The 23,508-nt window shown below is 29.1% G+C and overlaps 1 protein-coding gene across 1 annotated transcript; it reads left to right on the top strand.

Moving 5' to 3' along the window:
* Window positions 1-379: 379 nt before the first annotated feature.
* On the top strand, window positions 380-5,814 carry LOC139904498 (stearoyl-[acyl-carrier-protein] 9-desaturase, chloroplastic). The gene is made up of 3 exons (XM_071886417.1): window positions 380-595; window positions 2,248-2,743; window positions 5,036-5,814. The coding sequence occupies exons 1-3, from the start codon at window positions 468-470 to the stop codon at window positions 5,594-5,596; spliced, it is 1,185 nt and encodes a 394-aa protein (XP_071742518.1). The 5' UTR covers window positions 380-467; the 3' UTR covers window positions 5,597-5,814.
* Window positions 5,815-23,508: the final 17,694 nt, after the last annotated feature.

Below are 23,508 nucleotides of genomic sequence, written 5' to 3'. Positions count from 1 at the left end.
ATGTCCTAAATTAATAGTCTACTTTCATAAATAGTAAAGAATAAGAAGCTTAAGTTCTATTATGCCCTTAATGTATGTGGATAGAATTAAAGGAGAAAGAAAAGGTAAGGGTAAAACTGAAAAGTAAACAAAAAGTACAGTACTTTTATGACATTTCTTTAAACTGTGTGTTTTTTATTTGTGGACTATTAATATGGGAGGGAGTATAAAAAATTGAAGGAAAAAAAACTCAGAAGGGCAAAAAAGTAAACATAACACAAAAGTACAAGGCCCAATGGTAAATTTGTTGAAATAGAAAGGGCATATATGTAATATCATAAATAGTTCACAGTTTATAAACCGTGGTTTGCTACTCTCGTCCTTTCTCACTTGTGTGGAGGAAAACGGAACTTGGAACAAAACTCTGCTACTAAAACACACAGTAAAAACACACAAATTTCATACGCAAATCTTCAATCAAATTAATCATGGCGATTAGATTCAATCCGGTGACCTTTCAATCGGAGATGTATCGATCACCTTCGGTCATTAAATTAACGAATCTCAGATCTCCTAAATACAGCATGGCTTCAACCCTAGGATCATCAACCCCAAAGTGAGTAGTATCTATATACGTATATATGTATGTATATATATGTTTGATGTTTTGATGTGTTTTGTTTCCGTAAATTGAGTTATATTGTTGATTAGTTTGATGCTACAGTAATACGGAACTAATTGTAATTAAATATGTTAATAATTAGATATTGTGATTACGATTAGGTTTTCGTTGATACCGATGTACGGAGTACATCTTTTGATAGTGATTTAACGTGAAATCAACTTTATTATTATTATTATATTATATTATTATATTATTATCAAACAAGTAGATTTTTGGCATTTGGACTGTGTCTGTGTTTGCATGTTAAATTAATTACGGAGTAGTTTAATTATTTGTTTTTTAGAAATGTGCTTCTTAATATTTAAAAAATTGGTTACTATGTACAATATGGCTAATTGTTGATAGTTTACTGTATTTTGAAGATATTGTTAAAATTGTTATGCTCTAGGAAATTTTAATTTGTTTTTTATGGTAATTTTTACTGTACTTCTTTGGTAAATTATCCTTGAATGGATCAATTAGGTAGTGTATGTTTAATGTTTGTGTAACTAGTTGCTCTTGGTAGATAGATTAGCCTATCATCTTAATTCTTAAAAAGCCCTTAACTTTGTTCATTCTACACGATTAAGTTTTATTGTTATTATTTTGCATTTTGATCTCTCATTGCTTCTTGACTCTTTGTTTGCTGTTTTTATTTTACTTGATTTCATTAATATTTGGGCATTCATCCCATTTTAGAATTTGATACAAGGTGGCATAATTGGTTTGTATCAAATACCTGTTAAAACACTACAATGCACAGGAATATATGATATTGCAAGTATTTAATTCCCTGAAAAATTTATTCTAAAAACTTTCTAGTAGGCATAGTTTATTCAAATTTCACCAAACTTTTGTCAATGCTGTTAACATCACTTACCATCCCTTAACCAGACACGCGAGGTCTAAATCTGCTATGTGGCTTTGAGTAAGTTCTTTTGAACTAAGTGGGTTTTACTTTTTTGCAATAGTAAGTAAAACTTCGTTCTAGTTACTGCTTGGCTTTTAAAATCCATAACTCACATAATTATTCTGTTTGCAAATTGTGGACTTTCAAAGTTGCAATCTTCATAGGGTCTATCTGTTGTAAGGTGTACTCTTTCTTAGCATGTAGGTAGATGTAGATATAACCAGTACCACAATTAGCATTACTAAATAATAGTGTTTATTTAATTAATATATTATCTAAGCTAGTTCATTAGCCTAGAGAAAAAACATCCAGCATAAAATGCCTTCCTATGTATTATAGTTATAATTTATCTCTGCCCTGAAGTATCCACCCAGGTCGCTTTTCGCTTAGTTCGGGGCGGGTTATGCAACTACGGGAGATGAACGCGTGGGTGATCCCAAACTGATGTCCAAAAAACTTATGTTTGCTTCTTTTTTTTTGGGCAATATATAAATATGAAAACTTTTCATCAAAACGATGAATAGCCCAAACTTATAAACTAATTGCACAAGAACTACCTCTTGCCAAAACGTCTATTGTGTGCACAATTAGTATTCTAATAGCTTAAATATGGGAACTTTTGTTTGTTTATTAGTGAAAATACTAAACATGTAATAACAGCTCCATCTTTTTAACTTTTTACTTTCTTACACAGGGTTGAAAAAAAACCAATTACTCCTCCACGAGAGGTACATCTTCAGGTGACACACTCAATGCCACCACAAAAGATCGAGATATTCAAATCCATCGAGGGTTGGGCTGAACAGAACATATTGACCCACTTAAAGCCCGTTGAAAAATGTTGGCAAGCACAAGACTTTTTGCCCGATCCTGCATCTGATGGATTTATGGAACAAGTTGCAGAACTCAGAGCAAGGGCTAAAGAGATTCCTGATGAATACTTTGTTGTTTTGGTTGGAGATATGATAACTGAAGAGGCTTTACCTACGTATCAAACAATGCTTAATACACTTGATGGTGTACGAGATGAGACTGGGGCTAGCCCGACACCTTGGGCTGTTTGGACCCGGGCTTGGACCGCTGAAGAAAACAGGCATGGTGATCTTCTTCATATGTATCTGTATCTTTGTGGGCGGGTTGATATGAGGGAGATTCAGAAAACTATTCAATATCTCATTGGATCTGGGATGGTAAGTTCTTCACATCTGTAGTAAATTTCTGTTTTGAATCTTATACCCTTGTTAAAGATTAGTATTAGAGGGTGTGTACACTGCCAAAATGGTAATATTTCATATGGGTAAATCAGTCACTCACTTTTGTACTTTTTTTTATAAATAATGTTTGATAAATATAATTGAAAAATGTATTTTTACAGTAAGGTCTGTAATGTAAAAATCGTGGCCAAACAGAATTAGATTCAAAATACGGAATGGAACGAATAGATAGAACAAAAAGCTTACGGTTTTGTTCTCTAGAATAATTCAATAAACAAAAAAACTCCTCTAACTTCAAAACATACATCCCTATAAATACTAGCTAAAATAAATAAATGAATAAAAATAAACCAAAGATAAAATAAAAGACAAAAATAGAATATTAATGGTTTAGAAACCAAATCTCAATTGACTCCAAATACTCTAAACTGTAGCCGACTTATTCTCTTTATTTAACTTGACATCTTAACTTGTTTTACTTTTATCCCTTGTTTACTTCTTGGATACGATAGTCCATTAGGTGGTCCATTATTAGTTTCCCCAAAGTAAGCATCTAATATTGTGGCCTGCTGATTGTACACCTGGCCCAGCTTTTGGCCCATTTCAGCCCACGAACTTTGTAACTCAAAAGCCATCAAATATTCTGCATCATTCTCCCCTTCTTCGAAAAGTCTCGAGTCTACAACTTCAAGGACTGAAGCATCTAAATGATCATGATGAACGAAACGAATAATGTTTTTTCCATTGGAAGTGCCAAGCATTGCAACAAAAAAACGGTCCTCAACACCAATATTGTTCAGACCCACATCAACTTTTTTGAAAATGTTTTTCAAATCAACATCTTCATTGTGCATGTTTGTGTTTTTATTATTAACTACCTCAAAATTAATTTCATCCTCAGATTCAATAAAAGAAAAAGATTCCTCACCATCAGTATCATAGATGGGTTCGGTACTATAGATGGATTCTCCATCTTCAACATCCGTATCATAGATGGATTCTTCATTCTCACCATCCGTATCATAGATGATTTCTGAATCGATTCTTTCTGAATCGTACTGCGCAGGGAATCGTTGTTGGTTCAGTTCCAACTCGGCAATTCGCTTATATAATCGTTCAATTTCTGCGTCTCGAGGGTCTTCGTTGCCTCTTTCGGCGTGTCTACGATTATCCCCATCGCTGCCTCAATCGGCGGTTCTGCAATAGTCACCTCGATAACTTCCACGAAACATTGTTTGGCCAAAGCCTGAGCTCTGGATACCAAATAATGTAAAAATCGTGGCCAAACAGAATTAGATTCAAAATACGGAATGGAACGAATAGATAGAACAAAAAGCTTACGGCTTTATTCTCTAGAATAATTCAATAAACAAAAAAACTCCTCTAACTTCAAAACATACATCCCTATAAATACTAGCTAAAATAAATAAATGAATAAAAATAAACCAAAGATAAAATAAAAGACAAAAATAGAATATTAATGGTTTAGAAACCAAATCTCAATTGACTCCAAATACTCTAAACTGTAGCCGACTTATTCTCTTTATTTAACTTGACATCTTAACTTGTTTTACTTTTATCCCTTGTTTACTTCTTGGATACGATAGTCCATTAGGTGGTCCATTATTAGTTTCCCCAAAGTAAGCATCTAATATTGTGGCCTGCTGATTGTACACCTGGCCCAGCTTTTGGCCCATTTCAGCCCACGAACTTTGCAACTCAAAAGCCATCAAATATTCTGCATCAGTCTGGTCTGTTGCTTATGTGAAAATTGACCTAGTTGATGTCTTTTCTTCATAGCTACCTTTTTTTATATCACATATTACAACATAATCCAAGTGGTAAATTTTCTTCATTTTTTCTTAAATTTTTGTTACGAATCTTATCCTCTTAATCCAGCATTAGAGGTAATAAAATGGGTGGGTTGAAGAGGGTTCATAATGAGTTTGGGTCATTATGGGTAATGTGTTGGTATTGATCTCAACAAATAACATTTTTATATGTAAATGGGCTGGGTCAGGTTAGTTTGACTATGACCACTGTCTGTGTTTTTTATCTTCAGAAATTAAATAATATTGAGTGGTACATTTGATTGCAGAATAAAAATATATTACACTACTAACCTAAATTCTTAATAAAGTAATGTAAGAGGGTGTTTGCATTATAATTACCCTTTGGGTCACTTTTCACCTGTACATATAATTGTTATCATTATCATTAATTCTTGATTGATGTACAAGTTCTTATATACATGTGTTATCCTTTTAGGATCCTCGCACCGAGAACAATCCGTACCTTGGATTCATCTACACGTCTTTCCAAGAGCGTGCAACCTTCATCTCCCATGGAAACACCGCTAGGCACGCAAAGGAGCACGGGGACTTAAAACTAGCCCAAATTTGTGGAACAATTGCGTCAGATGAAAAAAGGCATGAAACCGCATACACAAAAATAGTTGAAAAACTATTTGAAATCGACCCAGATGGCACTGTTCTTGCTTTTGCTGATATGATGCGGAAAAAGATCTCGATGCCCGCACACTTAATGTACGATGGTCGTGATGACAACTTATTTGAGAATTTCTCAGCTGTAGCCCAAAGACTCGGTGTGTACACTGCTAAAGATTATGCTGACATTTTGGAGTTTTTGGTGGGCCGATGGAAAGTAGCGGATTTAACTGGGCTGTCTGGTGAAGGCCGTAGGGCCCAAGACTATGTTTGCAAGTTGCCAACGAGAATTAGAAGGCTCGAGGAGAGGTCGTCAGCAAGGGCAAAAGAAGGCCCGATGATGCCGTTCAGTTGGATTTTCGATCGACAGGTGAAGCTCTAAAAAAATGCAGTAGTATGTTTAAGTTATGTTTATGTTGATCTTTATTAACAGAGGTTAATAACGTATTTAGATGTCTGTTTTATGTAATGTTGTTTTTTTTTATTTATTTCTTGAATTTAAAATGTGTCGTGAGTTTGTGTGTATGTAAACTAATGTGGCTGTTGAACATATTATAGAACTTGTTATGCCAATTTTGATAATGATGGTTATTGTCTGTAGTTGTGTTCTTAAAGTCGTGTTCTTAATCGATTCAATGTTCGTTATGGAGCCATCGTCTTCTATTTTGTTATGAGTGCGGAAAAATCAGTCTTGGATCGAAAACTCAATAGCTGGAACTTGTCATCAATCAAATTTATCTTAATTTGAACCTCTTAAAACTTCATGTAAAGATCAGAGCATGAAGTAGAGTATGGTCAACCAAGAGCTTATGTGTGGCTGTTTTTTGGGTATGTGTTGTTCATGCAAAATTTGTGTGTTATCTTTACAGTTGAATTTATACAAAATGCCATTTTAACACTCTTGAAAAATATGCATCTAAGTCTTATAATTGTAATTTTCCATCAAAAAACTGGGTTATGAGCTTTTACACCAAGCTTGCTGTATTTAACATAGTTTTAGTTTTGATGGTTATATGATATAACCATCAAAACTAAAAACGGGGTCAAAAAACGGGGGCCGAAACTGGGCGTCGAAAACGGGGTTAAAAAATGGAAGCCGAAACCGGGGGCCGAAAACCGGGCGCTAAAAACGCGTGCCGAAAACGGGTGTTGAAACCGGGTGTCGAAAACTCGCGTCGAAAACGAGCGTCTAACGCGGCTCGAACTCGCGCTCTGAAATCGAATCTTCTGAATCAAACCCATTTGGACCCATTTGGGTCCTCAAGTAATTTTCTATAATGTGATTGGACTCATTTGAGTCTTGGAGTAAATTTTGATATTATGTGCTTGGACTCATTTGGGTCTTCAAGTAAACCCAATTAAACCATTTTTTAAGCTTTGGGTCTTGTTTGCCCGGTTGTGACGACCCGAAAATTTTCGACCAAATTTAAACTTGATCTTTATATGTTTCTGACACGATAAGTAAAGTCCGTAATGTTGAGTCTTAAAATCTTTGAACTGGTTACATAGATTCATTTAACATTTGACTGTTTCCGATGATTCACGAACAACTATTTGTAATAAATATGTAAATACATATGTAGATATAAAAATAAATATAAGTATATATATAATATTTTGAACTAATAAAGTATACTTTAATTAATTGAAACTTAAAAAGTAAAAATAATAATTAGAATAATTAGGTTACTGTTAATATATATATATATATATATATATATATATATATATATATATATATATATATATATATATATATATATATATATATATATATATATATATATATATATATATATATATTGGTAGGATCAAGAGGGAAGTAACCATTCAGGGGGAAACGGGGGGAAGCAAAAACTTTTTTTTTTCATTTTTTGAAAAAACTTTGTTCACGAACATTATAGATGAGATGAAAATATGAACATTTAGTAGAGACACTTTGTGATAAATGTTTTTATTTTGGCGGGAAAACGCTCGAAGAAGTAATATATAACAATTATCGTGTTTTTCGAGCGTATTTTGAGGTTTTAGCTATTGGGGTTTAGATATTAGGGTTTATAGGGTTTAGATATTAGGGTTTATAAATTTAGGGTTTAGGGTTTAGATTTACGATTTAGATTGAGTTTTTAACACGAACGGTTTAGAGTTTAGGGTTTAGGGTTTAGGGTTTGGTGTTTTGGGTTTATGGAATAAACCCAAAACACCAAACCCTAAACCCTAAACCCTAAACTCTAAATCGGGCTAAATTTTACTTCACAAAACATGAAGAAGAAAAAAAACGTTCATATTCTTCACGAACAATATTATCTTGAATGTTATTTTTGTCGATCATTTTCCAGCCTAAATAATAACATTCATCACGAAGTGTCTCTTCTAAATGTTCATATTTTCGTGTGATCTTGATGCCGGAAAAAAATATTTAAAAAAAAAATGAATTTTTTTTTTGCTACCCCCCGCTTCCCCCCGATTGGTTACTTCCCCATTGATCCTACCCCTATATATATAAATATATATATATATATATATATATTAAATGTTTGATAATATATATATATATATATATATATATATATATATATATATATATATATATATATATATATATATATATATATATATATATATTAAATGTTTGATAAATGTTATCATACGATATATGATTATTAAATATTACATAGTTAATAAGATATAATATTAACACATTAAACTTACTTATAAGTTAAAATATAATTACTATATCACGTACATAAATATTAATAATAATATCAGTATTAATAATATTATTATATATAATATATAAATATGAAATTTGTTATGAAAAGATGTTATATTATTATCATTATCAATTTTATTAATAACATTAATATTATTATAATTAGTAGTATTATTAGAATTATTAATATTGTTATCATTTTATTATCACTATTATTAAATTTATTAAAATTATCATTATTATTATTATTACTATCATCATCATATTATTATTATTATTATTATTATTATTATTATTATTATTATTATTATTATTATTATTATTATTATTATTATTATTTTAAATTGTATTATTATTATTATCTTTATTATTAGTGTTACTAGTTTTGTTAATATTAATGATTAATAGTAATATTTGTATTAGTAATAATAATATGTTTACTTAATATACAAAATACAGACATAAATAGATATATAAATATTCTGATAAACAGATAGGTAGATATAAAATACGAATTTATGTATATTATATTTATATATGTATAAAATACAGATATATATATATATATATATATATATATATATATATATAAATACAGAAAAATCCTTAATCTGTTTCAAATTGTTATCAGGCTGTAGTAATTGATACTTTATGTTCCAATTCGTACAAATCATTATTTAGCCACAAGGATCAATCCAAAAGCTGTTAGCACTCCCTTTCTTCTTTCTATTTTTCTGTCACTGATTGAAAACTCCTGTCGACTTTCAATTCCCATTTAATCCCATCAGATTCAGTTGTTAAACAAACCAAATGACTTACAGTATCAATTAACACCTACGATTACCTTTTACATCTGTTTTCCAATTAAAATTTTAAACAGAAACAATGAAGAACAAACTTCCTGCTCTGTTCTTAAATATTTTTATCAAATCTTTGAAATCGAATTCAATTTCAAAAAGTGTTAATACAGTCTTGTTAGGAATCATCCATATGATCTATCTGTAAGCTCTTAATCTTTAATTTCATCGTTTGATTTCTAAATTTTGGAGTCAAAGTTAAACTTTAAAAAGTCAATAATTGTGTTCATCTTAAAATTAGAAATCATGTGGATGTTTCAGGATCAATTGAGGATTCATACAGTTTCTAGGAATGAATTACTATCTAATTCATGTTATGATTTTTATCTAAAACGATCTAGATTTTAAATTTTGATTTTGAGTTCATGTTCTTGAAAAAGTGAAACAACCATTGATCAAATTCGAATAAAACTTCAAAAAGTAATAATGCAGTTGTGTTAAAAATCTATTATTGAAACTATCTGCAAAGTTTCAATTTTCAATTCATAGTATCGATTACGAATTTTCGAGTCAAAGATTTCGAAACAAAAAGTCAAACATTGTTCATCGATTAAATTAGAGTTATCTGATGAAATTCAAGTCCAATTAATGATTTGAGAAGTTTTTATGATTGATATAAAACATATTTCATGTTATGGAAATTGTCCAAAACAAGCTCATTTGGGAAATCAATTTTTTTTTCTTCTTTAATCAGCGACGGGCAGGCAGGCTTTTTTCTAAATTCTGTTTAATTTTTTTTCTCTATTATTGAAAACAATTAATATTGATTATAGTCTAATTATAGTTAAGAATCCAAACCTTTGATTAAGTGGGTTGTGGTCGACTAGTTAGCTGTAAACAAGAAGGAGATTAGAAACAGATTAATACAGTTATATGTAAATGAATCCGACATTAATCAGAAAGACAGATGTGGTGGTGTGGTGGTGTGTGATTTGGGTTAAGCGGGAGGTCATGGGTTCGAGTCCGGTTGTAGCCATTCTTTTTGGAAAAACATTTAAGGTAGCCTTTTTATTATTATTATTATTAATATTATCATTTTTATTATTATTATGATTATTATTGTTATGTTTATTATTAGTAATTGTTATTATTACAAGTATTATTATTATTATTATTATTATTATTATTATTATTATTATTATTATTATTATTATTATTATGAAAATAATATAGCTTATTAATATAAATATTAGTATTAGTATCATTATTAACATGTATTATTAAAAATATTATCATTACTATTAATAATATGATTACAATTATTAGAATTGATATTATTAAAAATTAGTATCATTATTATCATTTTTACAAAAATTATTAATTTGTTATCATTAAAACTATCATTATTTATATTATCAAGTAATATCTATGTCATTTATTAAAATAATATTGATTATGAAAATAAAGGTTTTAATGACGTTAATAAGGTTATATATTAATATATATATATATATATATATATATATATATATATATATATATATATATATATATATATATATATATATATATATATATATATATATTTAATACACATAACTTAATTATATTAACAATTATATATATAAAATGAAAATATATAAATAATAAAACTTATAAACTATTAAATATATAAATTAGATCACTAATAATAATATATATACATATAATTTTCCGACTACAAGGATATGTATTAATATATATACAAATGATATAGGTTCGTGAATCCGAGGTCAACCCTGCACTGTTCAGTATCGTCGTACGAATATTTTTACTACAAAATATTGTATCGTGAGTTTCATTACTCCCTTTATATATATATTTTTGGGATTGAGAATACATGCGCTGATTTTATTAATGTTTTACGAAATAGACACAAGTGATCAAAAACTACATTCTATAGCTGGATTATGAATATTGAATATCACCCCTTTTAGCTTAGTAACCTAATAATTAGGAAACGGGTATGGCCCCTAATTGACGCGAATCCTAAAGATAGATCTATGGTGTGACGACCCGAAAATTTCCGACCAAATTTAAATTTAATCTTATTATGATTTCGACACGATAAGCAAAGTCTATAATGTTGAGTTTCAAAATTTTTGAACTGTTTCATATATTCAATTAACCTTCGACTATTCCGACGATTCACGAACAACTATTTGTAAATAGATATGTGTGTGTATATATAAATAATAATTGGAAGTGTAATTTGAATTATTAAATGTTGTTGTTATGAAATATGATATCATAATAATTATTATTTAAAAACATATCTATATATAAAAGTATATTAAAAATAAATATTAAATGATTGTAATACTCGTTTGATGTTCCGATTGATATTAAGCAAGTAAAATTCAAACTTATATTATTTTAAAATAAACGGTGATACGAAAATGAGTTCTATAAATTTTAGGTTTACTAAAAATGTATTTAGGATCAAGTTATTAAATTTTAACACTTTTTATTTTTTTACCCAGAGTCGAGCGGGACAGTTGATGTAATTTTTATTTAATAAATTAATGATTTAATTTTATACCATAATGACTGAAATAAATAAAGACAATTAATTTAAAAATATGGAATTTTTCAGAGGACTTTTTATCCGCCACTAATTTTCAACGGAGTACGAAATAAAAACCTAATAAAAGTGTCGGTAGAGTTATAGTATCTATATCACGTGAATATGTAAATGATTAATCAATGCACAGTGTTTTCTTGTTTTTATCATTCCACTCTCAATATTACTATATTTATTATTATAACATGTTTAATAATTTATGCTCTCAATTGATTGACAGAGAACCGTGATTGTAATTTAGATACTGTGATTCAATTATTATATGTATTTTATCATACTTTATATTTATAATAATTAAGTTACACCAGTATGAAGGGTCACCATATTCAAAATATTAAACCACCAAGGACCTCACCACCTTCTTTATCTCCTTCAACACTTGGCCACCGTACACCATCACCATAACAACCTACACCATATGACCAATATATTCTGCTTTCTATTCGACAACTTATCACCAATGTATTTGTTTATGTTCCTGCTCCTCTACCCTTTCTTCTATCTTCTGCTATTTTGACTTGTACTATATATATCTCCATCGAAGACAACCATCAACTTCACACCTTCAGCCTTCTTCTAAATCAAACGATTACCAGGTTTGATTACCACATTGACCACCACTACAACCACCATCATAGTCACCGCCACCTACACCTTATACCACCTTGTAAACCACCATAAACCATCACAATCAAAAGTTACTACTATGCTATCCTGTTTTGGTTTAACACCACCTTCCATCACCCTTAAACACCTCAAACAACCATCACCTCACAATCTTCATCGGTCACCCTTCACTGTTGACACCTATTATCTTTAAACCGTAAACCCACCATCACCATTAAACACCCATGAACCACCGAGCATCACCTCATTAACATTTTCAATCATCTAAAACCACCACACCATTTTTTTTCTCTAACGTCTCTCTCTCTCTTCTTTTATCAAAGGTAAACCACCCTTAACCATCGCTGCAATTGTTATGCTATTATATTACTTTTTCTGTTTTAATCGACCAACAACATGTACTTATTTTTGCTACTGTCCTCTTGTATCAATCTTGTTCAAACCACAAACAACCATGGAACACCATCACCCGTAACCATTTAATTACTGATTATCCTCCAGTTACCTTTCTGTTTCGAATGAACTCAAACCAAGAACCCACTTACGTTTCTGTTACAGCTATCCTCTATTCCCATTTTTCTGTCGAAACAAAACCTGCAACAGCTTGCTATGTGATGATATATTGGCTGCTTATTCTTTTAAAGGAAAACACAGCCTTTATTCATTATCTTATTGCCACTACTGCTTTTTGCGAAACCCTTCTTCCTCCTTTATGGCCGACATATGACAACCTATTAACCCCACTTATTGATTTATGATTATGGTCTAAATAAAGTTGATGATTCACGTCTACAACTTGGATTGTTCCTTTATGCTTTTGGCTGGAAACCGAACCCCACAAAGATGAAAACTTTCCAGCTGTTGTTGAAGTGACCCGTCCTAATCCATCCGGACGAATTCCATATCGATTACAATTGATTCACAATAGTTGGTTACATCGCGAGGTACTTGACCTCTATATGATACATTTTACAAACATTGCATTCATTTTTAAAAAGACAAACTTTCATTACATCGAAAGTTGACGACATGCATACCATTTCATAATATATCCAAACTATAAATGACTTGATAATAATCTTGATGAACTTAACGACTCGAATGCAACGTCTTTTGAAATATGTCATGAATGATTCCAAGTAATATCCTTAAAATGAGCAAATGCACAGCGGAAGATTTCTTTCATACCTGAGAATAAACATGCTTTAAAGTGTCAACCAAAAGGTTGGTGAGTTCATTAGTTTATCATAAACGATCATTTTCATCATTTTAATATACCACAAGAATTTCATGTCCAGTTCTCATAAATATACGTCCCATGCATAGAGACAAAAATCATTCATATGGATTGAACACCTGGTAACCGACATTAACAAGATGCATATAAGAATATCCCCTATCATTCTGGGAAATACTTCAGACATGATATAAAACAACATCAAAGTACTAAAGCATCCGCTACAACGGATGGGGTTCGTTAGGCCCAATAGATCTATCTTTAGGATTCGCGTCAATTAGGCGTGCACTAATTCTCAAAATTAGTGATGTTCCCTAATTCTTAGGCTACCAAGCAAAAAGGGGCATATTCGGCTTCGATCATTCAACCATATAATTTAGTTTCGATTACTTGTGTCTATTTCATAAAACATTTATAAAAATTGCGCATGTATTCTCAGCCCAAAAATATAAAGGGTAAAAAGGCAAATGAAACTCACCTAATGTATTTTGTAGTAAAAATACATATGACGATTTTGAAGAATGCAGGGTTGACCTTGGATTCACGAACCTATATCATTTGTATATTTATTAATATACATATTCATAATCGATCAAATTTATATATATATATAACTTTATTAGTTATATTATTCTTATATTGAATGTATATATATTTATATATATATATATATATATATATATATATATATGTTATTTATTCATTTTGTTGTATAAAAATATTAATTTTCATTATGTTATATGTATTAGATATATTTTTAATATATACATATATATATATCATTTGTATATTAATAATAGTAGTTATAATAATACCAAAATAATATTAATAGTGGCAAAAATGATAATAATTATAATATTAATAATAGTAATAATATTAATATAATTATGGTAATGTTAAAAATAATAAATTTGATATTAATTATAATAAAGTTTTAATAATAAAAGATGTGTTATACATAATTATACAATCCATAAATTTATTTAGATTTCCTACGCATTCATAATATTATTTATTGTCATTACTAACGATTTCATCTCTATTTATATCATACTTATCGTACTCATGTTCATAATATCATCCATAATCTTTAATGTTAATAATAACACTAATAATAATAATGATAATAATAATAATATAATGATATTAAAATATAATAATATTTCATTTTAACTCATTATTCAATTACAAGTATAATCATCTTTATAATCATGTTTGTATTATAATCTGTAAATGTATATATCCTTAACTAATAAATATTTTGATAATAATGCTAATAATAAGGTTAACGATAATGATCATGATAATAATTTTAATCATAGCTATATATTATCTTATACTTATAATTTTTATCATTTTTTCTTTAAATCATAAAACTAATAATTTCGTAATTATCTTATTTTGATACCCTTATATTATCATCTTTTATATCCTAATTATAATTTTATTCATAAGCATAATAATAATATCAATAATCAATAATGGTAACAATAATAATTATAATAATAATAATAACATTAATAATAATAATAATAATAATAATAATAATAATAATAATAATAATAATAATAAAAATAAAAATAATAATAATAAAAGTAAAAGAAATAATAAGGTATACCCTTTTAAAATTCCTCCTAAAAAGAATTGTCCACGACCGGGCTCGAACCCAAGACCTCCCACTCGCACACTAACACCCCAAACCATCGAGCTGCTGCCCATTTTTCTGATTATATTTCATAACTATTTCTACTTAACCCATTCTTGTTTTCTGTTTCTATTCTTCTCCTTCTTCTTTAGAACAACCGATCAGGAACCCAGATATAATTATCAATAGCAACGAATTACTTAATAAATTTTAAGATTATCAGATGACACCTAATATCTAGTAACCATTTATTTTATTTAATAGATACCACAGAATCAGAAAAAAAAATATGAAAACAATAAGATAAAACTCAAAAATAAACTCAAACATCAAAGTCGAATTCCAGGGTGTTTTAAACTAGGATCATAACATGAAAAAGGTTTTAAATGATCTATAGAAACTTTATGAACTATCAATTTCAACAGAAACAAATTGCAAAACCTCAATTTGATTCAAGAACACAGTTTTGACTTTTTGAAAAATAAGCTTTGACTCTAAAATTGAGATTCAATAAGAAGATTTGGAAGTTTAGCTTTTGCATATAGCTTGAGTAAGTAATTCCTAACACAGCTGCAATTCTAGATTTTGAAGATTATTACAAACTCGAAATTTTGATAAAAGAGTTATGAAACAGAGGTATCGCGTACAGACTCTTGAAATTTTATTTCGATTTCTATGTTTTAAATTGAATTGCATTTACAGAGTATAATATAGAGGATAGTAGGTAGTATTACAGCTAATGTGACTCGATTAATCTTGTTTTCTAGTTTTGATTTGGCTCCACAAAATTTATTCCATCCGGTACACAATAAAAAAAAATAAAAAAAATAAGGGTGATCACGACTTCTAACAGCTTCTTGTTTGTTTTGGGGATTGAGATTCGATCATTACAACTTTACAGACCGGATAAACCTTTTAATACAGTTTGAAATCGACTGGGAACAGAATACGTAATATATCGATATTTATTAATTTATCTATTTTCATATTTATATAAGTAATAATTATAATTACATTAATAATAATAATCTAATAAAAATTAAAACTGATTACTTATATATTAGTATATACCGCGTGTATGTACGTTATCTATATACCTGTATATATATCTATCTCTATATATATGTATATCTATTATATTTATCTATATATTTTTTATAGATTATAATTAACCTTTTAATAAATATAATAATAACATCCTTAATATTTTGACTAGTAATAATACAAGTATAAGATTAATATTATTACTTATGATAATAATTATCATGAAATATATCACACTAATATGATTTATAGCAATAATATTATTAATATTAATATTAATACTAATACTAATTATAATAATATAATTATGATAATAAAATTATTAATAATAATAATAGTATAACAATTTGTATGTGTCAATTTTTATTTATACAATTGTATTATTACTATTGTTTTGTATTTTTAATAAATATAATGAAAGTAATAATATTACTACAACTATTGTGTATATATTATTACTTATGTAATTTTTTAATCATGTAATGTATTATATAACAACTTTTATTGATTCTTTATTATTTAATAATTGTATATATATTAATATATATATAATAATTATACATAGATCTCATATGTCTTTATATATATTGATTCATTTTAAATTGTACTTAATTATTTTGTATCTTATTTTACATATCTAATTCTAATGTTTAAATTATATTTTATAATTTCAAATCACTACATATATTTGTATTTATATATACATATACATATCTATTTATACACAATTTGTTCATGAATCGTCGGGAATGGTCAAGTTCAAATGAATATATGAACATCGTCTCAAAAATTTTTTAGACTTTAACATTACATACTTTGCTTATCGTGTCAGAAACATATCAAGATTAAGTTTAAATTTGGTAGGAAATTCCCGGGTCGTCACAGTACCTACCCGTTATAACAATTTTGTCCCGAAATTTGAGTGAGGTGGTCATGGCTGACAATAGAAATGTTTTCATGACAAATATGAGTTGATGATTAGAGTTTTATCATCATTGAGTAATACAGATAAATCAATTCGATTATTCGAAGCGTATGAGTGAAGTTATCACAAAAGATCGAGATGAAGAAATGGAGATTTTCCATAACTTTTAACGTAGTCGCGATTTAATTCCGAAATTCAAGGGATTTAAAGAAAATCTTCGAAATCTGAGAGATTTGATTCTTCGGCGAATAAGGAGATTAAGATCTCTATAATTAAATACGGTGATCTGCCTCGATTACTCTGTCTGATATTTCCATTATAAATTAAACTTTTTCCGTTCCATTATTTTCCACCACTCCTATACTTTCTTTCTTAGTTCACACATTCAAAAGATTGTGAAAATGCTTAATCCAGTTCTATTCCTTGATATTTTTCTAATTATTACTTCTGTCATCCTTCTTTTCAATCTTCCACCAAAAAAATCTGTTTACTTCCACTATTACCTTGGACTGATATTATTCTTAATTCTACCGTGTCTTTATATTGCTATTCGTATTAATATCCACGGTTGGTAACCTCCGTGTTGTTATTGGTCTTTATATTTTCTCTTATATTTTGGAGCTCTTTGCCTTTTTATTATCCTCCCGACCTCTAGTAAAGCGAGTAACGATCCAGAATTCATAAGTATGAAATTTCGGATAAACATCATGTTCTAAACAAAAAAGAATGTATTAGCACGATCTTGATAGGTTATATTACCAGAATTCAGGAGAAAAGATATAACTATCAAGAAAATATGTTCTTGATATGTTTATAGATTAGGTAAAATGTAAGAGTCGTGTAACATGGCACATGATGACTTTATGATCTGTGAATCATCACATTTCATTAGAAACTCAACATGACTTACTGTAATATAATCACGTTAATCAAGTATCATTATATTATACTAACTCATGCATCAGTTCCCAACAGTACTTCAAAAGCATTCATAGTTTAACTTGAAAGTTTACAGAATAAAGAAACTAACAGTTTCTTATATGATGTAACACTGGTAGCGCGAAGAGATAAATGATTTCAGACAAGAATATTTATGAAAATATCTTCAGAAATATCGAAGATATTTTGGAATTTCTAAGATCGAAGGTTGATAATGAAAAATTTTCCGCAAGATTTTAACATGACTTCGGAGCAAGATATTCTCTAAAGATTTCAACGGATCCAGAATTACCTGGATTCTTTGATTATAGGGTTTGGTCCTTGTATTTGTCCTCGGTCTCCTCCATGGTTAGCTCAATCCGTTTTCCAGTTTCAACTTTTCTGAGCTTTTCCAACATACTATTTTTTATCATCAAACTTCCGACAATTAAGGTCGTTTACGGTTGTCTACAGTTTCCGCTGCTTCATTTAGCTTTTTCAAAGTTCAATGCTTTGATTCGTAGACTGGGTGCTTTTCAAAATTTCAGAATGGAATATCATAATTCTAAGAGATAAATGTTATATGTATACATATAACTGTTGATGTAGAAATGCTGCGAAATTCAAAATACTGATTGCTGATTCTCGATAATTGGTATGGCAATTATCGTTACAAGATGCAGATAAGGTTTCGATAATTATATTGATTTTTTGGAAAGTCAAAGTTCAGCGAAGTTGTTGGTAAGTTTACTACTAATGTGGTGGAATATAAACGGTTCCCTGGTAACGATAAAAGAGCACGCATATATATCAAGGTTATAATAAGGTTGTTTCGAACGAAAAATAGAAGTTGACTTGCTGGAGCTGTGACAAAATTTGCTACTTTGAAAGGGATTACTAAGTTATTTTGGGTAATAATAACACTAAGGAATTAGCACAGATACGTGTTAAACGTTTACTCAGGCTCCGAGAGTTTTCAAGTGCATAACTATATGCATCAATCTCTTCTTATGTAGATGAAGTGCGGTTGGTTCATCCTCTCGATTGAGGTGTTTTCAAGAATTACGAAAGTTTTGAACGCAGATTGTAATCATCAAGATACAAATGAGGTTTAGGATGAAATCAAGTGGCAAACTTGAAGAATTGTTTAGTTTCATATGTTATAATCAATATTTTAATTCATTTTAATTGTCCAATGTTGGTAGTCCTCAGTTGATAATCCATAGTTAGCAATTCAATAATTCATATATAGTTAAATATATAATATTCAAATTAATCAATATGTATCGTGACCCGTGTACATGTCTCAGACTCGATCACAACTCAAAGTATATATATTATTGTAGAATCAACCTCAACCCTGTATAGAGAACTCGATCATTACTGCATATAGAGTGTCTATGGTTATTTCAAATAATATATATATATATATATATGCGTCGATATGATATGTCAAAACCTTGTATACGTGTCCCGATATTTAAAGTGCGTAAAATAAATACAGAAATTAAATGACGATAAATAAAATGCGTAAAGTAAATAACAGAAATTAAATGACGATAAATAAAATTACGATAATTAAATTGCGATAAATAAACTGCGATAAATAAAATGTAATCAGTTAGCTAGGAACAGTTAGCTAGGATTTTGTTAGCGTGGATTCTTAACAAAATTTCTCATAGTTAGTTTGTTTGTTTCTAACAAATTTTTATTTTGTCAAATGTTTTCTTCATTATGCCACTTGTTGGATTCTGATAAGTCAAAATCCAAATATGAAATTGAATGAAAATAGTTATTCTGCGGTGAACGGATACGTATATCTGTGGTTGTAAATAGGATAGTAAATGACCGTTGAATTAGATTTGAAAGAATATACAGTGTACTTATTAATGTGAAATTTAAATATTCCTCAGGTATTACCTACCCGTTAAAATATTTTCACCATTAACAGTTTGTACGAAAGAATTTTTAATTACAGTCTTTATGAATATATATATGTATATATTTTCTTCAGATGTAACATGGATTTCAATGAGTCAATACTAAATTAAACTCATTCGATTTATGGTTGAAACCAGAATTGAATAATCTCTTGAAGGCTTTAGAGATTACATAAGTATTTCTCCAATAATATTGAAATTATGAATCAATAATTCATTATTTGTTGAGATGTGATGTTGGTTTTTGTTAAATTCTTGTGATTTCGCAAAGTACGAATGATGTTATCTGAAAAGTTTCGGGTATATCGATGATGAAAGTGTAAACTCAATTATATACTTGATTTATTATGAATTGGAATTTGTTGAATTACGACAGAGATTGTACTTAACGCTGGCTAAGTTGCGGCTGAAGGATGTACATTATTGCATATTTGTAATATGAATTAACCGAGTAGTTAAGATTCACACACAATAGCTTAGCACGGAAAGATTTATTTCATATATATATATATATATATATATATATATATATATATATATATATATATATATATATATATATATATATATATATACATATAATTTCTTTAGAGGGAATGAGTTAATTCTTCATAACTCGTTGATACAATATACGCGTTATTGATTCGTAATGATGTCCACAGTGATTCTTGAACTGACAGAGTTTGTGATGTTATAGGTGTTGTTGATTCTGATGTTGACTGTACTGTCGATGCTCGTGACGCTGACGGTACTGTTGATGCTGTTGGTAAAGCAAGTTTAGCTTGTTAATCACACACCATTTTTGTCAGGGTTTCTACTCTTCCTTCTATCATTTTGGTTCGCTTAACTGATTTATGGTTAGGGCTAGATTAGATAATCTCTAAGACTTTAGAGATCACATAATCACCGCGGAATGTTTCTCCAATGAAGTTATGAATTAATACTTCGTCAGTTATTGTTGTTGGTACTCCTTAGTATCTATGGTGCGTATGACGTTGATGCTCGTGGGACAGATTGTGAAGTTGAGGTTTACGACGTGGTTGTGGTTGGAGGTGGTAATGGTTCTGTTGGCGTTGATGATGGTGGTACTGGTTATGCTGCTGGTGCTGCTGCTGGTGTTTGTAATCTTTGCACCATATTCTCCAAAGCCACTACCTGGGCGCGAAGCTCATTGACTTCTTCTATTACACCGAGGTGATTGTCGGTTCGGACGAGCAGATAAATAAAATCTAAAATTTGATGTAATAAATAATCGTGACGAGATACTCTGGAAATGAGAGAGAAAATGGTGTTTCGGACAGGTTCGCCAGTAAGTGCTTCAGGTTCTTCGTCAAGAGGGCAATGTGGTGGATGGAAAAGATCGACTTCTTATTGTCTCCAATGATTGAGGAGGCTACGAACCCATCAGATGAATTGGGGATGGATGATTGGTTGATTCATTCTGGTGACACTGCTTTCGGAGCTTAGATGAAACTCCATATCGGAATAGCTGTCGGAATCCGAGGAATTCAAACTGGTTGAGGGATTCATTTCGTACGATCAGATGAAGGATTTCTGATAAGAAATAGATTATAGGATGTAGATTAGTACCCTGCAATACATAATTTACATATGCATATATAATACTAAAATCCCATATTTTACGGAGGAATCTACGGAAGCTGTAAGGCAAAGGTAACAATAACAGATACGCTAAGATATGAATTTATCTATACACTGTCTATGTAATAGAGCCAGTAAGACGTGTCTAGACTTTAAGGATGATAATCAATTAATTTTTGACACTAAATGATAACCAAAACTTTTGACATGCAGACACGGTCGAAGTCCAGACTCACTAATGCATCTAAACAACTATCAGTTAGACACACTAATGCAAGACCTGATTCGCTAAGACCACCGCTCTGATACCAACTGAAGCGACCCGTCCTAATCCATCCGGACGAAGTCCATATCGATTACAAACGATTCACAATAGTTGGTTACACCGTGAGGTACTTGATCTCTATATGATACATTTTACAAACATTGCATTCATTTTTAAAAAGACAAACTTTCATTACATCGAAAGTTGACGACATGCATACCATTTCATAATATATCCAAACTATAAATGACTTGATAATAATCTTGATGAACTTAACGACTCGAATGCAACTTTTTTTGAAATATGTCATGAATGATTCCAAGTAATATCCTTAAAATGAGCAAATACACAGCGGAAGATTTCTTTCATACCTGAGAATAAACATGCTTTAAAGTGTCAACTAAAAGGTTGGTGAGTTCATTAGTTTATCATAAACGATCATTTTCATCATTTTAATAGACCACAAGAATTTCATGTCCAGTTCTCATAAATATACGTCCCATGCATAGAGACAAAAATCATTCATATGGATTGAACACCTGGTAACCGACATTAACAAGATGCATATAAGAATATCCCCTAACATTCCAAGAAATCCTTCGGACATGATATAAAACAATATCGAAGTACTAAAGCATCCGCTACAACGGATGGGGTTCTTTAGGCCCAATAGATCTATCTTTAGGATTCGCGTCAATTAGGCGTGCACTAATTCTCAAAATTAGTGATGTTTCCTAATTCTTAGGCTACCAAGCAAAAAGGGGCATATTCGGCTTCGATCATTCAACCATATAATGTAGTTTCAATTACTTGTGTCTATTTCGTAAAACATTTATAAAAATTGAGCATGTATTCTCAGCCCAAAAATATAAAGGGTAAAAAGACAAATGAAACACACCTAATGTATTTTGTAGTAAAAATACATATGACGATTTTGAAGAATGCAGGGTTGACCTTCGATTCACAAACCTATATCATTTGTATATTTATTAATATACATATTCGTAATCGATCAAATTTATATATATATATATATATGTATATATATATATATATATATATATATATATATATATAACTTTATTAGTTATATTATTTTTATATTGAATATATATATATATATATATATATATATGTGTGTGTGTGTGTGTGTGTGTGTGTGTGTGTGTGTGTCATTTATTCATTTTGTTGTATAAAAATATTAATTTTCATTATGTTATATGTATTAGATATATTTTTAATATATACATATATATATCATCTGCATATTAATAATAGTAGTTATAATAATACCAAAATAATATTAATAGTGGTAAAAATGATAATAATTATAATATTAATAATAGTAATAATATTAATATAATTATGGTAATGTTAAAAATAATAAATTTGATATTAATTATAATAAAGTTTTAATAATAAAAGATGTGTTATACATAATTATACAATCCATAAATTTATTTAGATTTCCTACGCATTCATAATATTATTTATTGTCATTACTAACGATTTCATCTATATTTATATCATACTTATCGTACTCATGTTCATAATATCATCCATAATCTTTAATGTTAATAATAACACTAATAATAATAATGATAATAATAATAATATAATGATATTAAAATATAATAATATTTCATTTTAACTCATTATTCAATTACAAGTATAATCATCTTTATAATCATGTTTGTATTATAATCTGTAAATGTATATATCCTTAACTAATAACTATTTTGATAATAATGCTAATAATAAGGTTAACGATAATGATCAAGATAACAATTTTAATCATAGTTATATATTATCTTATACTTATAATTTTTATCATTTTTTCTTTAAATCATAAAACTAATAATTTCGTAATTATCTTATTTTGTTATCTTTCTATTATCATCTTTTATATCCTAATTATAATTTTATTCATATGCATAATAATAATATCAATAATCAAT

Source organism: Rutidosis leptorrhynchoides, chromosome 4, assembly GCF_046630445.1.
Source record: "Rutidosis leptorrhynchoides isolate AG116_Rl617_1_P2 chromosome 4, CSIRO_AGI_Rlap_v1, whole genome shotgun sequence".
Taxonomy (NCBI): domain Eukaryota; kingdom Viridiplantae; phylum Streptophyta; class Magnoliopsida; order Asterales; family Asteraceae; genus Rutidosis; species Rutidosis leptorrhynchoides.
This window is presented reverse-complemented; position numbering and strand designations above follow the sequence as displayed.

Coding starts and splice junctions, on each gene's coding strand:
- LOC139904498 (XM_071886417.1), top strand. CDS start 468: ATGGCGATTAGATTCAATCCGGTGACCTTTCAATCGGAGATGTATCGA. Junction 596..2,247: donor CTAGGATCATCAACCCCAAA/GTGAGTAGTATC, acceptor TTTCTTACACAG/GGTTGAAAAAAAACCAATTA. Junction 2,744..5,035: donor ATCTCATTGGATCTGGGATG/GTAAGTTCTTCA, acceptor TTATCCTTTTAG/GATCCTCGCACCGAGAACAA.